This window comes from Hypomesus nipponensis, chromosome 15 (assembly GCF_054491055.1).
Source record: "Hypomesus nipponensis isolate SF chromosome 15, ASM5449105v1, whole genome shotgun sequence".
Lineage (NCBI taxonomy): Eukaryota > Metazoa > Chordata > Actinopteri > Osmeriformes > Osmeridae > Hypomesus > Hypomesus nipponensis.
In genome coordinates, this window is record NC_140375.1 from 3,750,016 (window position 1) to 3,767,508 (window position 17,493).

General features: G+C 43.6%; 3 protein-coding genes across 5 annotated transcripts; 2 read left to right on the forward strand and 1 right to left on the reverse strand.

The window, feature by feature from the left end:
• The first annotated feature begins 102 nt into the window (after positions 1-102).
• get1 (guided entry of tail-anchored proteins factor 1) lies at positions 103-3,334 on the forward strand. The gene is made up of 5 exons (XM_084674225.1): positions 103-238; positions 1,214-1,379; positions 2,357-2,424; positions 2,513-2,627; positions 2,964-3,334. Exons 1-5 carry the CDS (start codon positions 149-151, stop codon positions 3,035-3,037), a joined length of 513 nt encoding a protein of 170 aa, XP_084530351.1. The 5' UTR covers positions 103-148; the 3' UTR covers positions 3,038-3,334.
• On the reverse strand, positions 3,312-7,415 carry LOC146257071 (lebercilin-like protein). Of its 3 annotated transcripts, none has more exons than XM_084674218.1 (9): positions 7,055-7,415; positions 6,530-6,801; positions 6,104-6,375; positions 5,575-5,817; positions 5,248-5,385; positions 4,938-5,007; positions 4,697-4,830; positions 4,435-4,528; positions 3,312-4,141 (listed from the first exon to the last, which is right to left on the reverse strand). In XM_084674218.1, the coding sequence occupies exons 1-9, from the start codon at positions 7,174-7,176 to the stop codon at positions 3,546-3,548; spliced, it is 1,941 nt and encodes a 646-aa protein (XP_084530344.1). In that variant the 5' UTR covers positions 7,177-7,415; the 3' UTR covers positions 3,312-3,545. The 3 variants fall into 3 exon arrangements, with proteins under 3 accessions (XP_084530344.1, XP_084530345.1, XP_084530346.1); XM_084674219.1 differs by having other exon boundaries at positions 7,071-7,182; XM_084674220.1 differs by lacking the exon at positions 6,530-6,801 and having other exon boundaries at positions 7,071-7,415.
• A 136-nt stretch (positions 7,416-7,551) lies between these two features.
• Positions 7,552-17,418, forward strand: sh3bgr (SH3 domain binding glutamate-rich protein). Its single transcript, XM_084674229.1, has 12 exons — positions 7,552-7,725; positions 8,178-8,363; positions 8,465-8,545; positions 8,942-9,019; positions 10,270-10,590; positions 11,189-11,218; positions 11,307-11,333; positions 12,329-12,355; positions 13,647-13,673; positions 15,230-15,259; positions 15,593-15,643; positions 16,583-17,418. Exons 1-11 carry the CDS (start codon positions 7,681-7,683, stop codon positions 15,602-15,604), a joined length of 864 nt encoding a protein of 287 aa, XP_084530355.1. The 5' UTR covers positions 7,552-7,680; the 3' UTR covers positions 15,605-15,643; positions 16,583-17,418.
• The last annotated feature ends 75 nt before the right edge of the window (positions 17,419-17,493 follow it).

Genomic DNA, 17,493 nt, shown 5'->3' on the forward strand with positions numbered 1-17,493 from the left:
TCTTGAATCGAAAAACGTAATGAGAATGCATATAGCTTTGCTATGTGTTTTTTTTTAGCGCAGGCCATTGTGTCCTTTTCTGACGAGCACATCTGCTGCAGCAGGACAGGGTGCAACAAAGGTAGCTAGCAAGACGGGATAAAGAAAAATGGCGACTGGGTACGCTTGGTTCCTTGTGCTGGGGTCGGTCTTTTTATGCAATATCGTCAAATCATTTTTACCGACAATATCTTCCTTCGTAAGTAAGGTTTATTTTGGCCATTCAGAGTGTGTTCATCAGAGGTTATGAAGCGTTTAAAAATCCTGGCATCTAGAGCTATTTGTCTGTAGGCTAGTGTTCGACTGTAGACTACACATTCTGCTAAACCGATACCCTCTCTTACCTCCATTGCTAGCTAGTCTATCAAACTGATAGTTTGTTACAGTTAGGAGGGCGTGGTCGGGTTGGGACAATGTTCCTCAGACACCAATGCAAACACATGTCCCTTAAATGTTATCTTTAGCTAAGATTTCTATTAATTCATTTTTTTTTCGTTATTTGTTTCACTATTGTTTTTCGCCGCCAATGTGCAATCATTATGCTTTTGTCTTGTTCTGAAAATGTGTTCAGTTAGCTTATAGTAACTGCGAACAAAATGCCAGGCCTATGGGGCTGCCTTCCAAATGTCATAACCTAACTAAACAAATAGCTACTAGTCAAGGTAAAGCTTTTGTTTACTGTAGGCTACGTGCCTATACGGCATTTGACACGTTGTTTACGTTGTGTTCTGACCCTGTGTTGAAATAGCTTACTCTATCTCTCATCCATGATGTAGCGGAAATAAAGGATATATTATCCCAGGGTTGTACATTATTGTACGCATACTGGATACAAGTGTTCTGAACCTGCACTGACAGGACAGATGGGTATATAAGCATTCTATTGGCACATTGATACAAACACGTATTGGTTGATTTTACATTGAGGAATTAATGTTGATAATATCATTTACATTACATTTAGCCATTTAGCAGACGCTCTTATCCAGAGCGAATTACAGTAAGTACAGGGACATTCCCCCCGAGGCAAGTAGGGTGAAGTGCCTTGCCCAAGGACACAATGTCATTTGGCACGGCGGGAATCAATCCGGCAACCTTCTGTTTACTAGCCCAATTTCCTAACCGCTCAGCCACCTGACTCCCATTTCTCAATTGTGTGTGTTGGAATATCCAGCTTTCAAAGGTCATACAAAAAGATGCGGAGCAGGAGAGGGAGATGAGGGCTGAGATCCAGGACATGAAGAGGGAACACTCGTCCATCAGCATGATGGACGAGTTTGCCAGATATGCCAGACTAGAGCGCAAGATCAACAAAATGACTGATAAGCTAAAGACCCATGGTAAGGGCCACCATTCTGTACATCAACCAAGAAACTAAATAAAAATGTGTTTTTTCTTCAAAGAGTTATAATGTATGTAACCGCCACCCCCCTTCATAGCTCAGTGGCACTATGTAAATATAGTGCAAAAAAGCGGGAAACCCAGCTGACTCTCAAGTCAAGGGTTTGTCAAACTGCGGCAGGGCCTCACACATTAAAACACCAAGTGTGGGAAGTGGCAGGTGGGGTTTGGATAACACATGGAGGGGGGGCTAGTGGTGCAGCTGCTGTCTGTTGCAGTCCCTCATTGTCAGCCCCAGCACTGTACCCTATAGAAACAGGAAATGTAGATCTCCATTACAAGGCACACAGAAGACAGACGCTTGGTTAACTTATTTAAGTTTCCTCTCGAGCCATGAGGTGATAGTGTTGTAAACTTTGTCCTCACGTGAAATTATTTAGGTAAATCTACATGTTTAACTTTGGCAAAACTACACATGAAGCTTCCTCAAACCACCACCACCACCACCACCACGAGACCTAGATGTATAGCACATATAGTATGCTTTTTCCCTCCTTTTTTGAAAAAACGCCTTCCCTCCTTCCCTCCCACTGTATGCTCCACCCTAACAGCTGTAACTGACTCTCTTCTGTGTTTCCATACCAACTGTTCCTCTAGCAAGCAACCCTATACACAACCAAATAGCTCACAGATGTACATGCATTCTTTTTTTCTTTTTTAATAATTTTTCTCCTATGAATTTTCACAATGATCCTCAACATGTGACATGTATGGCTTATTTGTCTTTTTAGCCCCTCCCTTGACCTGTACAACACAAATAATTCACTCTACTCTACTCTTCTGGTGTCACATAGTTATACTGTCAGTACAATGTGGAATACAAAATAAAAAATGCAGTATGAATAAAACATGAATGTATGGAATACAGTCCCTTATGATATTGCTACGCCTTAATCGCTTTTCCCTCCTCTTACAGTCAAGTCAAGAACAGCACAACAAGCCAAAATGAAATGGGTGGTGAACATAGTATTTTACATTCTGCAGGTAGGTTTGGAACACTAGAAAATACAGGAACATTTGAAAATAAATTAAGAGCATGGCAACCTTCGAGTCAAACTTTTTGTGTTGGTAGGCTGCTCTGATGATCTCGCTGATTTGGAAGTATTATGTCGACCCTGTGACCGTGGTGCCTAGCAAGTGGATTGCTCCATTGGAGCGTCTAGTAGCCTTCCCTACTGGAGTTGCAGGTTAGTGAGATTACAGACCAAAACAGAATCTACTTTAGAATAAAGAGAGCTTGAGGCCTGTTCCCTTTTGTTAAAATCACAGTATTAAATGTTCATGTATTGAGGAATTTAAGGGTTCAGATTTGAAGTCCTTTTCATTTTAAGCTTTTATAGTTCAGAAGAAAAATCATATGACATGTTTCTTTCACCTAACAAGCAGTTGGCACAGAACTAGTTCAAAGCCTGCCACGTTGAATGCAAATGACTATTTGGCTCCCTTTTGAACACAGACAGCACATATTTGCTCTGTGTCTTTCTGTCAGTTTCCATCTTAACCAAGCCTTTGTCTCATCTCAGGTGGAGTTGGAATCACATGCTGGCTGGTGGTGTGCAACAAAGTGGTTTCAATCGGCCTCCATGCCGTTAGCTAAGGAACACTCTTCTTTAATGTCATTGCTATCTCTCAGAACTAGTAGATGTTCGGGCAGTGTAAGTGATAAGCGCCATGTTGATAAACTTTATTGGCAAAGCTTTGTTAGAAAACACTCAAACTCATATCTTACATTGTCTATGTTGCCAGGATGATTGCACTCGGTTTTAGAAATTTGCTACCTGATGCAGATTGTTTTCTGAAGTCTTAAGTTTACATTGTTTTTTGACATTGTGAATTGCTGTGACAATGCCATTGTTTATTTAATACAAATGCATAAGTAAAGATGTTTAAAACATGGCTTTGTCATTATCAAATTTCTATAAAGACAGACTGTTACATAACACAATTTACATCATTAAACAGTCATTCATGACTGTACACCATTATGTGTTATACAGAGTAAGCCCAGTCTATTCCATAGGGTGCTTAGTTATAGCAAATTTATTTCAGAAATTCAGCAATGAAGTTATCAAAATATAAGAGGTCTTGTACATTCACTAAGTCAGTCATAGATGGTCTTGCTCTCTCTGCCAAGTGAGATGAGGCTCACCCGTGTGGTAGGTGGACAGCCTGTCCAGGCCAGAACCTTGACCCCTGGATCTGCCCTTTTGCACAGGTAGCAAATCAGTGATCTGTCCTGGTCCAAAGAGCTCTTTCATCAGGCTGCTCTTCTTACTGTGGAGCCCCACCTCCTCCGTCTGGGGGCTGGCCCGCCTCAGCCCGGTCCCAGGGGGTAGGCTGACGAAGGAGGGCTCGTACGCCCCGGACCCCAGGTCGTCAACCCTCGCCTGGCTCTTGATGACCTGCGGGGGGCTCCTCCTCAGACTGTGTGTGTGGGTGCTGTAGGCTGGCTTCCCACTGTGGAGGTTCAGGGTGGTCTCCTTGAACGTGTAGTGACGCCTGATCCTTGAGGGGGACTTGACGTCCTTGTTGGGGAGGTTTTCGGTTTGTAGAAAGTGCTCCAGGGTGAAGTGGACTTGGTTGTCGCTTGGCTTGGGTTGGTCTCTCTCCAGATTCTGGGTGGAGGTTGCCTCTTCCACTGCAAGGTAGCCCTCTTCATCTGGGCAACCATCTTCGCTAGAAAGGCCATCCTGAGGCTCATCTTTAGTGGAAACATTCGAGGAGTTACAATCAGGCACATATGCTTTTACAGATGACTGAAATAACTATACATATTTGATAAATCAAATGTTTTCTGGATCAAGATGTTTACTATGTTGTCTGCATATCCTCCAAAAGACCAGTTTCACACCAGAAAAGAAACGCTATGGTCAGTTGCCAAAACATTACAATACTCTCTGGGGTTTAGTTTGTATCAATATGTCCATTAGTAGAGAGAACACATGTTTGCATTTCAGATGATGTTGATTTCAGTCTGAGTATGAGAAAGCTGACCAGAACCCTCTTTATTGTCCTGAGGCCATTCATCTTCCCCTGACTTCTCTGCCGCTTCCTCCTCAGGCACTGTGTGGTCAATGGCTACTGGTGTCTGAAACAAACAACCATATATCAGCTTCTTCGATTCAGTAAATCAGTAGTTATCTGTGAGTATACTATACGTTTGAGAATTCACCTTCCCATGAGCCTATCAACTAAATGGCTCTAACAAACGAATTCCCTGAACAATTTGAAAACAGCGTGTGACTGGTTGACGTACCCAGTTGACCAAACTGCTCTGCCTCTCCAGCTGTGGGTCTGTGTTGGGATATTCTAACTCCAGTGGATAAGCAGGCGCCTCGATCCGGAGAGGAGACACGGCGTCAGTCTGAACCAACTTGGATTCTTTCAAACCTAGAACAATAACAAACATACAGTGAAAGCAGTCCAATCTGGGCCACAAGTGATGTAGATTACCATATTGTTACGGATTATTAATGAAGGTAATGATGACAGCATACATTTTAAGTTCAAGCCTTTTGGAAACCTGTGCGAGTAGATATTGTTGATCTCCAATTCTCTTTCCCTTTCCTATTTTTAAAGGTAAAATAGGGGCACAACACCTTAAATGTTAATATTGGCTGTTGTATTCTCTCTGATAACACAACAATCCAAATATTGTAACAACATTGCAGTATTTGACTCCCTCTAGTGTCTTTCTGCTGTACTGCATGTTCAATAATTCCTACTGCCGCTCACAAACACTACAGAAGCAAGGCCATCCATGCAGATGATCATTGCGCAGCTGTACTGTAGGTTGATCCAACCTACCTTTATCTTTTGGGTCAACTGACGGATCTGCTCTTTAAGATATTCAGACAGCTGTCGTGCCTCATTGGTCTTCCTCATTTCAGAGGCAATTTGGCGATTGAACGAGGCATGGCTCAGCTCAAGGTTCCTCTGCAAGTCCTGAACCACAAAATCAATGAAAGGGTCTCTGTATGATCAATTAATTCCAAATGAACCATAAATTGTGGACTGCCATTCTGTCACAGAATCAGCATCGCGGCCGTATAATGAACAAGAGGCGTTTTCCTCCACAGCCGTGCACAGTGGTGACCTCTCCAGCAGACCAATCACGCGAGAGCCTGTCGGTACCTGCATCCTCCTGGTCTTCCCCTCCAGGTCTGCGGTGGCCAGGGCCAGCCTGTGGGTCAGCTGGTTCCTCTCCCCCAGGCTCTGGTCCTGGCTGAGCAGCCGCAGGCGCCGCAGGGCGTCCCCGGTGCGCAGCAGCTCGTCCTCCGTGGCCCTCAGGCGCCGGGCGAAGCTGTTGCGGCGCATGCGGGCCTTGCGGAGCAGTTCCTGCAGGGAGCGCGTCTCGCAGCTGTGGTTCTGGAGAACCTGGGGGGGGGGCAGGGGGTTAAAAGTTGAATGTGTCCCACATACAATTCTCTGAGAATGTAAAAGTATGTTGCTTCGGATAACACGTCTGCTAAATGAGTAAATATGCGTAACTTGATGTCACCCCCCCCCCCCCCCCCACTCATGTTCCAAATACCCTTTCTTCTTGTTAAAGCATGGTTTGGGAGTGTTCTGTCTTTATTTACCAGTGAATGTTCTGAACGTTCTCTCTGTTTGACCTTGTTCGCACTGAGGATTATAATACAAGAACCTCAGAATGACAAACCTGTGGCAGGTCACTCTGAGCGTCCTGGAAGCGCTGCAGTGCAGCTGTGTGGCGACCCTGGAGCTGTCTCAGCAGTCTGTTCTCGGTGGCGGCCCCAGCAAGCTGCTGCTGCAGTGCCCACACCTGGTTGGTCAGCTCTTTGATGCGGTGCGTATGGGCCGACCTGATTCGCTGCTTTAGACCATCTTGAGGCTTGATTGGAGGAAACATCGGGGCTTTGCGGCTGGCTTTGTGACTCCGCTTGAAGCAATGCTGTCCTCTCTTGTTTTGAGCTAAGGGAATAGAACATTAAGATATTCATGGGCTTTGGATACTACCTAATGATAGAGGTAGAAACATCATGAACCATCAACCGCCGGTTCTCAAACGTTAAGCCAATACCCAAAAGTCAACACTTTGAATACTCAATACTTTGAGTCTTTAAACCTTTCTTTTTGAGTGTTGAAGGGGTCACAGTCTTGTCTTCATAGTCTTCATATTCACACTGGGATAGAGAGCCCTCAGAGCCCTCAGAGCCTTCCCTACTGCTATACTCCTGGCTGGATCTTAAAGGGCTGCATCGGTCTGAGGTGGAGCTGTCGCATGAATCTGCATCCCCAGCACCCTCTTTACATTGAGCCTCCTCCTGCTGAACTTTGCTGAGGCGTCTCACAGACATGGCTAGTGCGACCTCAAAGGGGAATCTGCCCTCTACCTCTCTTCAAGAAAGCACATGCAAAACCAAAACTTGTTACTTTGTATGATATACATGAATGCAATTTACGTCCCGAAGACATCAGAGTTGTTAGCACTATGAGGTAGTACAGTAGGCTACAGTGTTACTGTAGCTAGCTAGGCTACCAGCAAGGTTTGGCGAAATTGATTGATACAGATAACCAGCGTATTAAAAGCTCAGTCTATATGCAATCCAAATGATTAATCACAAATAACCAAATAAATATAGCGACATACTTCGCTTTGTACTCACTTGCATTCCGTTGATTTTTTGTACTCACTAACTGGTGTAATTTATGAACTTCGTTACGCTGGAAAAGTATTTTGGTTGCCTTAGAGACAATCGATTTGTTCGCCATAAAATGGAACTCTGGGAAATGTTGTATCTGGGCTGCTCGATTACAAATGGCTTCGTTCTAATTAGGCTACTATTATTGGCAAATCCATTATCTATCAAATTCAAACATACTTTTTGTACTTTTGTTGATCTTGAACAATAAGATTAACAGTTTGTTCTCCAACAAATGCCAATAAGCTAAAAGCTATTCAAACTACCCTCCATTATGGTTTCATTGGAGTGTCTGTTGGTCAGTGGCTATTTCTGTCCATATAAGCACTTTGCATGTAGCCTCAAACTATATTCATGGTCCCCATGTCGACAGACAGCTGAAGTTGCCAATCACCCTGCCAGTGCTGCACCCCTACAATCGGGGCCCAACCAATCCTGCAAGGATGGAGAGTTAGGGGACAAAAATAACTTTAGTGGTGACTGTGTGTAATGTGCTGGGTGCGCTCTAATATTAGGGCAGTCTGCTTGTGTCTTTAAAAACCTTTTGGGATTTAGTAGAATACTTAGTTGCAAAATGGTTATTAAAGTTTTCCTCGCATCTTCATCTGGATCGACAGCGGTAAGCTTTTATTTCGTGTAGGGCCTATCTGACTTGCAAGGGGAAGTTTGCTGTTTTTCGCAGGTCTTTTATTGAAGGCTAGCCCGCGCGTGGTTGGCTACTATGTTAAGAGTCATATTATTTTAGTTAGTGTATAGGCCTACTTAAGTTATTTACTGAGAGGGATAGGACACTGAACTTTAAATATTTCTCGACCATTCTGTGCCGAGTAGCGCTACCCTAGTTTCCTTATATATCTCGTAAGTCGCTGAGATCACATTCCAAACCTGCAACAGTTGGAAAGGGTATAGCCTATCTTCATGGAGACCCTTTTAAAGAGTAGCCTAGGGGTTGCATTTAAATGGTTGAGAAAATGTTGTCAAACTAAGTTTGGCTCATGCACGCTCAAAAGTTATCACAATGTGTGTACGCAAAAAGTAAATGAGTCACGCTCATTCATGGTCATCTTTTAGATCAAGAAGAAGCAGCAGGATGTAGTAGGGTTCCTTGAAGCCCTCAAGGTGGAATATTCTCAGATGGACATTGCCTGCAATGAGGAGAACCGCATGTGGATGAGGGAGAACGTTCCTGAGGAGAAAAAGCCCAGCAATGGGATTCCACTGCCCCCTCAGATCTTCAATGAAGATGGCTACTGTGGGGTGAGCCTTGGGAAATGTACCATTGGGTAAAAATGGTGGAGATCCTATGCATTCAATAAGATAAATGCAGCTAAGAATGCAAATTGCTATGTTATCTACAGGATTATGAGACGTTCTTCGATGCTAAAGAGGACAACCAGGTGTATGCCTTCCTGGGCCTGCCTCCTCCTCCAGGGTCCAAGGTTAGACTTCTCTTCATTTAAACAAAACAAAAAAACATAAAACAGACTCACAACTATAAAAATGTTTCCTTCCTTTCAAAACAATGTTTGCCTAACCTGTCAGACAGTTTTGATCTCATCCTCTTACAGTTGTGTTTGGATTGCTACAGTATTGTTAGTTTTGTTGCAGAGCTCAGCCTTGTATTGTGCTCCGGGTCTTTTATGCTCAATTGACTTGAGTAGGTCAAACCATGGCTCATTGAACACTCCCTATATCATATTCCTGTTCTGGGTTAGTGAGAGGCTAATTGTGTGTAAGGGATATGATGTGACAAGTAAGCTAGCTGAGGATAGCCCCGGTCTATAGCCTTTTCATACACGTTGAACTTAAAACTGTTTTCTTGGTACACTGTACAGGAAGCACTACAGGCCGAAAAGGCTCTTATCGTTGAGAATGGGAATGATGCAGAGGAACACCCTGATGATGACACACTCGTAAATTCTTATTTTCCCTTCTCCCTCCTCTCACTCCTTGTCTTTTTGACTATAACTCTTTTACCCCTATTTGACCATAATCATGCCCATCTTTTCCAGTTAACTCTCGTCACTGTCATTGGTCATGGTTCTGAGTAATCTGCACTTATATGGACAAATCAGAGTTAATAGTTTTTGCATGTACGAGTGAGAGTTGGCAATGTAGCCATCTATAATTCTTCCTAATGTGCCATTTGGTTGAGAGCTAAAACCATATTTTCATGTTGCTTGTATAGTATGTGGCGTTAATGATACTCAGACGGATGTGTCCCTTTCCATTTGGCACAATAATGTAAGACTTTAAGTAATCATTTTGTTGTGTAAAATTTAACAGATGCATGCTGTTTTTCTTTAACATATTTTCTCCAAGGATGCTGCATATCAGTCAAGTTTCACCATCATGCTGTAAAAACATACTGTAACCACCATATATATATATATATATATATATATATATATATATATATATATATATATATATATATATATATATATATATATATATATGTATATATATATATATATGTATATAAATGTATGTAGCTCTATAATGCCATTAGCCTTTGATTACTGCAATACACAGTATTTGCACTGCTTCCTGCTGCAACACTGAACTTAAAGAAATGACTGCAAGAATTCAGATCAGTGGTTGCTTACAAATAGACATTTTGTAAAATACGGGTCAAGGTTAGATAAGAGTTTTAGATAAGAATTTAAATTTGAGTTTTTGTCAAAATGTGATATATATATGAACTGGACCCTGTTTCAGCTGTTTACGAGAGAACAGGACTTTAATTTCTCATTCAGGGTGCAGAGTTTCAATAATAGTTGCTTTATTGGCATTGTTGACCAGACTGATTTAGACCAGTTCAGGCTCTTGGCAATGAGGCCTTGTGTGGCACCATCTATAGTATCCATCAATCCAAACTTGTCTCCATTCACATTGTTTGTGTGTGTGTATGCACGCACATATACATACATACAGTATAGATGCTGCTACTCACCCCTTTCTTACCATGTTGGGTTCATTTATTTATATCTCTGGTACTCCTGATGTCTTTGAACATGAGTCTCCTGCAGGGGAGCTTCCCCACATGTGGTGTTTGATGTGTGCCACTGACAGCTGCAGCATCAATATTGGACCACAACATAAATTAATAATAATCATCATGTTTTACTTCCTTCATGGCAAGTTGTTGTTTTTACTCCAGAAAAAAGAAATTCCGGCAGAGGAGTGTAACGGAGGAGTACATGGAGAGGAGGAGGTAACAGAAGAGATACTATCAGTGGAGGAGAGTGGAGGCGCTGAAGAGAAGGCCGCTGAGGAGGTCACTGAGGCCGCGGAAGACACAGCTCCGGAAGAGGCGGCAGAAGACGAGGGGGCAGAAGGCGAGGGGGCAGAAGGCGAGGGGGCAGAAGACGAGGGGGCAGAAGGCGAGGGGGCAGAAGGCGAGGGGGCAGAAGGCGAGGGGGCAGAAGGCGAGGGGGCAGAAGAATCAGCCGAAGACACAGAGGAAGCGTCAGAAGACACTGTAAATGGCTACCCAGAATCCCATTCTCTTCTGTGTCTTCACGTCTAGCTTCTCCTCAGTCCATTAATGTTGTCCTCATCCCCCTAAACCAAGGTTTTGTCCCTCTCCAGTACTCTTGTCAAACCTGAGCACCATAGTACTAACCCTCTCGTAACTGTTCCTTCTGACATTGTGTTTTTATTCATCCTGTATAGATGTATTTTCCCGTTGGACCGTAACCACTTCCTTGTTGTTCCTTGTGTACATGTTAACTGGTTTTGATTTGTTCCTTTTCATTGACATAATCCCTATTTGCAGCATCTGTGTTTTCCTGGTGACATTGTGACAATGCTCCCACTGGTCTTGATGCCCTTTACATTGCACCTCATGTCCATTGTATATGAATGTCGGTGGTAGAAAAGTGTGTGTGTGTGTCAGTGTGTAGATAGAGGTCCTTGAACATCCGAACATGTTCCTTGTGTCTGCTCGGCGGTTTGTTCAGTACATTTGTTAGGAGAGCATTTCTGTTGTTGCCGTGTGCACGGTCTGTCGAGTGAACTGGCATTCTGCCGTTTCTGATCCAATCCTTTCTGCCCTTTTTGTATTTATTTTTGATCAGAAGGCCCGTGTAGAGGAGGAAGAGGCTGAGGTAAAAGAAAAACTACACTAGGATGACTTTTATTCCAAATCGCATTCATGGAATCTTGTTTCACTGTTTTCTCTCTCATGTTAAACAGGAAGAAGCAGAGGACGAAGAGGCAAAGGTAACATGGGAATACTGTGTTCACAGAAGTCATGCCTAATATGAAAGACTTTATTATAAATAACAACAACAACAATGGCGTCACTGGCCTCAACTGCATGGTGCACCACTAAGCAAGGCCTGGATAACAGACCTGCCACATGGCTTCTTTCTACTTCTTATTTCTTCTTACTTACTTCCATATGATGGGTCTAAATCTTCCTGGCCATAGTCACTGTTTCAGTGTACTATGCGATCATGCCACCAATGCCCAGCTATGTCTGTCAGCCTCTGTAATAAGACATTATTACAACAAATACTAGGTGCTTAATAACACACCTACACTACTAACATTAGCTACGCTTTGCTAAATTTTCATAACTCACCCTCAGCTTGATTAATCAATCGATGATGGCATTTATTGCAAAGGGAAAGCTATATTAAGAATTGTTACAAAAAGAAAAAGTTTACAAAGAGGTAGCTATTCTCAAGGCTATGGAGGCTATTTGATCTTAGAAAGTTGGGCTGATACACATATGACATTATTTGAATGTCTCCTCTTACCAATGTTTTGGTGGGGTCTGACTCAAAAGAGAATGCCTGCAATTAATAGAAAGTGAGACAGGCAAGCTACAAGAACAACATGAGGAAGGAAAACTAAGTGGGTCAGGTTTAAAGAGAGCCAGGTGTAAAACAAAAGGTTTCTTCAAAGTGTTGAATCTTCCTGGACCCAGGAAATACTGTAGGACGTACTATAACTCTGATTCTAAACATGCATTCCATTATATTCATTCAAGTAATCTTTTGTACAATTTTAACAATCTTATCAATACACATTTACATTCCCCCAAAAATGTGCGAAGGATGTAAATTTAATGTAAAGTAACACACTATATTGTTTTATTATTGCATCATAACTAAAGACAGTTCATCTCTTTCCTCTGTTTGGTTTCCATAACCTGGTGAGATTTAGCCCAGAGTCACTCCCAAGCTAATCTTTACTATCCGTTGTTTTAGGGAGAAGACGATCAGCCGGTCTCTGAGGTATAGATCTATTTCTGAATGGTGTTTTATGTTCGTTAGCTGTAGCAATTCAATATTGATAACTCATTCCATATTCATAGAATAGTCTCCATTTCTGTGCCGAGGGTTTTGGGTGTTCAGTTTTGACGTAGATTTGTTTGCATCCCAGTGAGTGTGTTTTCTGTTCGACGTCCAGACAACTAACCCTCAAAATGTTCCTCTGTTGTAGATTCTCATAGCTGTAGAATGCCTTGACCCCTGACCCCTTCTTCATCTGTAGGCCACCTGACGTTCACACCTGACTTTATCACGTTTGCTTCCCCTCCCTCACTCCCTCGCAGGTCCCTTGTGGAAGGATTTATATTTTAACCAATGTATTTCCTTTGAATCTTTCAAACAAACTGTGTATGCATGCCTTACAAAAGATCATCAGTAGCCTGTATACCAGAAAGCAGGCATTCAGGAGAACTTTACTATTTGATTGATTGCCAACATCTTACAGATTTAACCTCAAACACAACTCGACTACTTATATAGAGATACTTTATTTATTGCAACTATAGTTAATTGGTGAAATAAGAGGAAGTGAACATGAATAATGTATTTTATCTATAGCTTGAGGCCACTGGCAAAGTTTAGTTTGTCTGTTTTAACAGTTCACCATAGGTTTGGTTGTTCCAGTAGACATAGGCATGTTTGGTATAAAAAATTAATGTAGTTTAACATTAATGTAGTATTTTTTTTTTCCCAAAGTGTCTCTCACTTTTCTTTATGCATGACGGTGGGTGGGATAAGTGTGTTTTTCGAGCTACAACAGTAGATTTCTTCCACACCCTACATACTTGTGTGCATCTCTTGGTTTGGTCTCCCTGTAGGAGGAAGAGGATCTGGTCTCGGAGGTAACTGGGCATCCACTGCCGTGAATTTCATCATTGTTCCCTTTAGTCACCAGCTGTGTGGATTTGTTTTTGTTATTTTGACGGAGATCAGAAGAGGCTTTTTTGTTAGTTTGCGTTGTTGGAAACCTGGGTCTTCCCCCTCTGTTCTGCTGACCCCTCATCCGTAGACTGCCTTTCACCTCCCCCCCTTTCAGACCTCCTCTCCATCCCTTCTTTTTCTTCCTCTATCCCCTCTTCTTTTAACGTCCTCTTCCTCATTTCTCCCTAGTCTAGTAGCGGTTTCTCTCCAGCCTGATTTGACCCCCCCCCCCCCCCCTTAGATCCCATTTGAAACACCCGACTAGCGCATGCTTCTGGTGCCCTCCCAACCCCACCGTCCACACTTCTGACACTCACTCTGTCATCCTTTCTAGGAGGAAGAAGAGCTGCGGCAGCTGGAGGTAGATTGATGTGAACTTCTTTGAACTTCCCCTCGCCTTGCTTCTCTCCTTTTTCTCTTTCTCGATCCGTTTTTGCCTTTCTTGCTTCCACCATTTGCCACTGTTTTCTCTGGTTTACTTCTTCAATTTTACCCTTCACTAGTTTTCGGATGATTTTGCAGATCTTATCTATTCCAAGGTTAGCTGTTGGTAGGCCTTCAGCATATGTTGCTACTCATGTAAAGAGAAATATCCCATTTCCACAGTTGGATAAACAGCCCGATGGGATTGTTAAGTCATCACAGTGATTAAAAACACGAGCACTGGTTGGTCTTACTGGAAAATATTTTTGACACTCAAGTGCTATCTCTCTCTTGCACAAACACACTCAGGCGCACACAAACGCACGCACGCACACACTTTAACATTCCAATCAGCCACTGCTTGCCCTGCTACTCTCACACGCTTCACCGCTATTCCTCAGCATTTCCCCTCTCTCCCCCGTTCTCTCTTTCTCTCTTTCCCTCGCACTTCTTGTTCAACCTTCCTTGCAGGAGCAAGAAGAGCCAGTCAGTGAGGTAGTTTCCTACTTCTCAAACGCTCTCTTTCTCCGTGTGCTGCATGGGTTTGTTCTCTCAATTTCTAAGTAGATTTAGTTGTGGTCTGTTTAGGTGGTGGCCTTAACTTTTTTCCGCTTGCATCGTGCCAAATCTTCCCAAGGGACTTGCCGCTCAATCGGTTTTATCATTTGGCGTGGTCAGGAGCAGGTGGAATGCATGGTTTGGTGCGAAGATGTGCCCACGTGTGAATAAGTATATAAGTCAGCCACACATAGATGGTTATGTGAGCACGATGTTGGTCAGAAACCACACTTCCTTGATTTTCGGTGGCAGCTGGGATGTATAGAAAGCCATGGTTATGGACCTGGTCTTGTTTTGAACGGGGGAGTCTTGAGATTTTGGATAAGGTCTAGCACACACATTGAGTGATAGTGTTAACAACAGCCGTCACCCAGTGAGCTGTCTGGCCTCAGAATAGTTTTTGCAATGGTTGTTGCGACAAGTTTTCAGGAGCAACTACTCACCAAATCAACATGTCCTTATTTATTAATACGGCTGCAATACACACGTTCAGTTATGCTGTTAGGCTGTAGACTTGTTAGAGCAGTAGCAATGTGCCATGCCAAGTAGATGCATGTTCCGTGGACACGGTGTTATGACATGGAGAAAGTATGCAGTACTTTGCACTTTCGTGTCACATGATACCATCCCAGAGAGGCCTTGTCTGAAAGACCTCCACAGCGCTGATCTAGTTAGCAAGGGAAAGATAGTTCGCTACACAGGCTATTTCCCTTGACCCCCGTTGTAGGAGAAACGTGTATCTCTAGTGTGACGTGTCCAGCTCTGCTTGTTGCTCACCTTCATACCTGGATAGACCGGTGGTTTTAAGGGCGTCAATTTTTGGACCGTTTAGCCTACCAGCGCTTCATCCGCTAACTGTTCCCTTCTCCCCCCTATGCTGCTGTGCCTCTGACTTCGCAAAACACCTTCTTTCTATCTCTTTCCGCCGTTTCCAAGGAGGAAGAAGACGAGGCGGCGGAAGCAGAGGTAGTAGAACCTGCGACACAGTAAACACACTGTCTGTCACGTGTGGAACAGCTGCCTTTGCTACACCTGCCTGCAAAGACTCTTGTTCCGTTGGTGGGAATGAATCTGAACCCCTGCTGCCAGAATCACTGATGAATCTTTGTCTTTGTTCCTAATGATGGCTTTTTGACATGAATATCCACCAGTTTCACGCCGCAAGCTAGTTTTCTTATCCAAAAGCAATGAGGCAGGGAACTGGTGGCAGTTTTCAGAGAGGGAGGGTGACCGATGGGTCCCTGTAAGATTTGTCAGCTTTGTGTTGACGTTGTACTTACTCTGTTTTCCTGTTTGCAGGAAGAGGAGTAACCCGGAGAGAGACTAAGGATGCCATGTGTTGCTGCCCAGGTAGAACACTGCTGATGATTTGTTGTAGTTCGCCTAATTTCCACCAAGGGGTGGTACAAGCTAATGTGTGGACCTCTGATATGCACCGAAAGCGAGCATCACTAAATCAAGCCATTTTGCATTGGACGCCGAGTTGTGTGTGGCTAAATGAATGATAAACATTGAGTGTACACAGTATGATGTGTTTATTTGCCCGTGACCCCGGTGTCCAGTGTGCAATCCTCAAAACAACCCTCATCAACAAGACTATTTATTATTTAGTGTCTCAGGTGCACCAAGGCATTAACCTGTCTAGGATCCTTGCCCCAGGCTGCGGCCTAAATCCAGCTGACCTCACAGGGCCCCTGTGGTGGGGCGGCAAGGCCAACTGTGAAGCCGCCACTCTGCATTGTTAGCGGTGTGTTTTCATCAGTATTCTGCCAGAGAAAGGCAAGGGCTCCTTTGGTCTATATAACCAGCGCTGTCGTGCATCTCCCCCTTCTAAACAGCTTGAGCGAGCACAGAACGCCTGAGGGATCCAACAGTCATTCACAATAATGATATCTCTTGAATTTGCCTTGTCTTGTCCTGCGGCAGCGATAAGGGAAATAATCATCATCATAATCTTCAAAGCCACACTCCGCTTCTCTCCGCCTGTGTCAACGGGTTGGCTCGGCTGGCAGCTGCAGGAGATTTTTGGGTTAAGGAGATGGGAGAGTAGGGTTTTGGCTTCCCCCTTACCACCAACCCTCCCCCAACCCCCGCCAGCCCTTCAAACTCCTGTCACGCCACGTTAGCAAAAGCTACTAAGCATGAGCTGCAGATGAGCCGCCAGAGAGAAGGGGGCACCGAGGGTGGCGTGGGCGGCGTGGGCGACACAGGCACCGCGTCGGTGGGAAGCGGAGCGCTCACCGCCCTAGGGAGACGGGTGCCTGTGACCTCTCTGTCTTGTCTTCTCAGCTTGGAGAGACCCCCGGTTCTGGCCCTTCCAGACCCTCCGACTGCCCCGTCCCTCTACCCGTCAGCGCCTGGAACGCGCACTCACCGCCTGCTGGAGATCTAATGCTGAACGGCCCACCCATACGACACACATCTCTCTCCCCCATCCCTCCTCTTCAGGACTGCAATGTTCACCACATTTTTATATTTAGCATTTGGCGGTTAGGACATTAGAGGACAATGTTTACTACTGTTCATAACATGTATAGCACTGGTTGTTTTCGAAATACAGGAAAAAAATATGGTGTTCAAAAAAACGAGCGTAATCTTGAGTTGTAGCTATTATTTGTTTGAAACTCTCTCTGTTTCTTATTGTACATAAAGTCATGTGACAGATTTCAGACATACATCTATATGTTTTCAAATTGGAAATGGCCATTTTATACCAGTTTGTACATGATGAGAAGTCTTTAGGAATTGGTCTAAGCTGTCAGTATTTCAGTGAACAGATCATTGCGATTTTCTCACTAAAGGCACATAATAACGTGAAACAAGTCAATAGACTTTATTTCGGACTGAAACTTGCATATCAATGCATCCGACACAATGTAAATGTTTTATCTACATGTATGAATGCAACCTACTTGCTCCATACCATGATCTCCATGCAGCATGCCATCCCCGATGTACCTAATGACCGTTAGCTTCTGTGTACTGCTACTACTACTACTACAGCTACTAACACACTCTCCACGGACCTATGCACTTTGTTGAATGTAGAAGGAAATGAATGACTCATAAATACCCGTCGATGTATAAAGAATATGCCAATAAAGTAGAGTGGTTTGAACAACCGATGAAGATGTATTGGGTTCCATTTTCTGCTTTTCTATTGTGTTTATTTATAGATGCATGGGCAATGTGAGGGCTGG

Coding starts and splice junctions, on each gene's coding strand:
- get1 (XM_084674225.1), top strand. CDS start 149: ATGGCGACTGGGTACGCTTGGTTCCTTGTGCTGGGGTCGGTCTTTTTA. Junction 239..1,213: donor TACCGACAATATCTTCCTTC/GTAAGTAAGGTT, acceptor TGGAATATCCAG/CTTTCAAAGGTCATACAAAA. Junction 2,425..2,512: donor TAGTATTTTACATTCTGCAG/GTAGGTTTGGAA, acceptor TTGTGTTGGTAG/GCTGCTCTGATGATCTCGCT.
- LOC146257071 (XM_084674218.1), bottom strand. CDS start 7,176: ATGGCGAACAAATCGATTGTCTCTAAGGCAACCAAAATACTTTTCCAG. Junction 6,376..6,529: donor TTCAACACTCAAAAAGAAAG/GTTTAAAGACTC, acceptor CTATTCCCTTAG/CTCAAAACAAGAGAGGACAG. Junction 4,831..4,937: donor AAAAGGCTTGAACTTAAAAT/GTATGCTGTCAT, acceptor TTATTGTTCTAG/GTTTGAAAGAATCCAAGTTG.
- sh3bgr (XM_084674229.1), top strand. CDS start 7,681: ATGGTTATTAAAGTTTTCCTCGCATCTTCATCTGGATCGACAGCG. Junction 12,356..13,646: donor ACGATCAGCCGGTCTCTGAG/GTATAGATCTAT, acceptor CATCCTTTCTAG/GAGGAAGAAGAGCTGCGGCA. Junction 13,674..15,229: donor AAGAGCTGCGGCAGCTGGAG/GTAGATTGATGT, acceptor GCCGTTTCCAAG/GAGGAAGAAGACGAGGCGGC.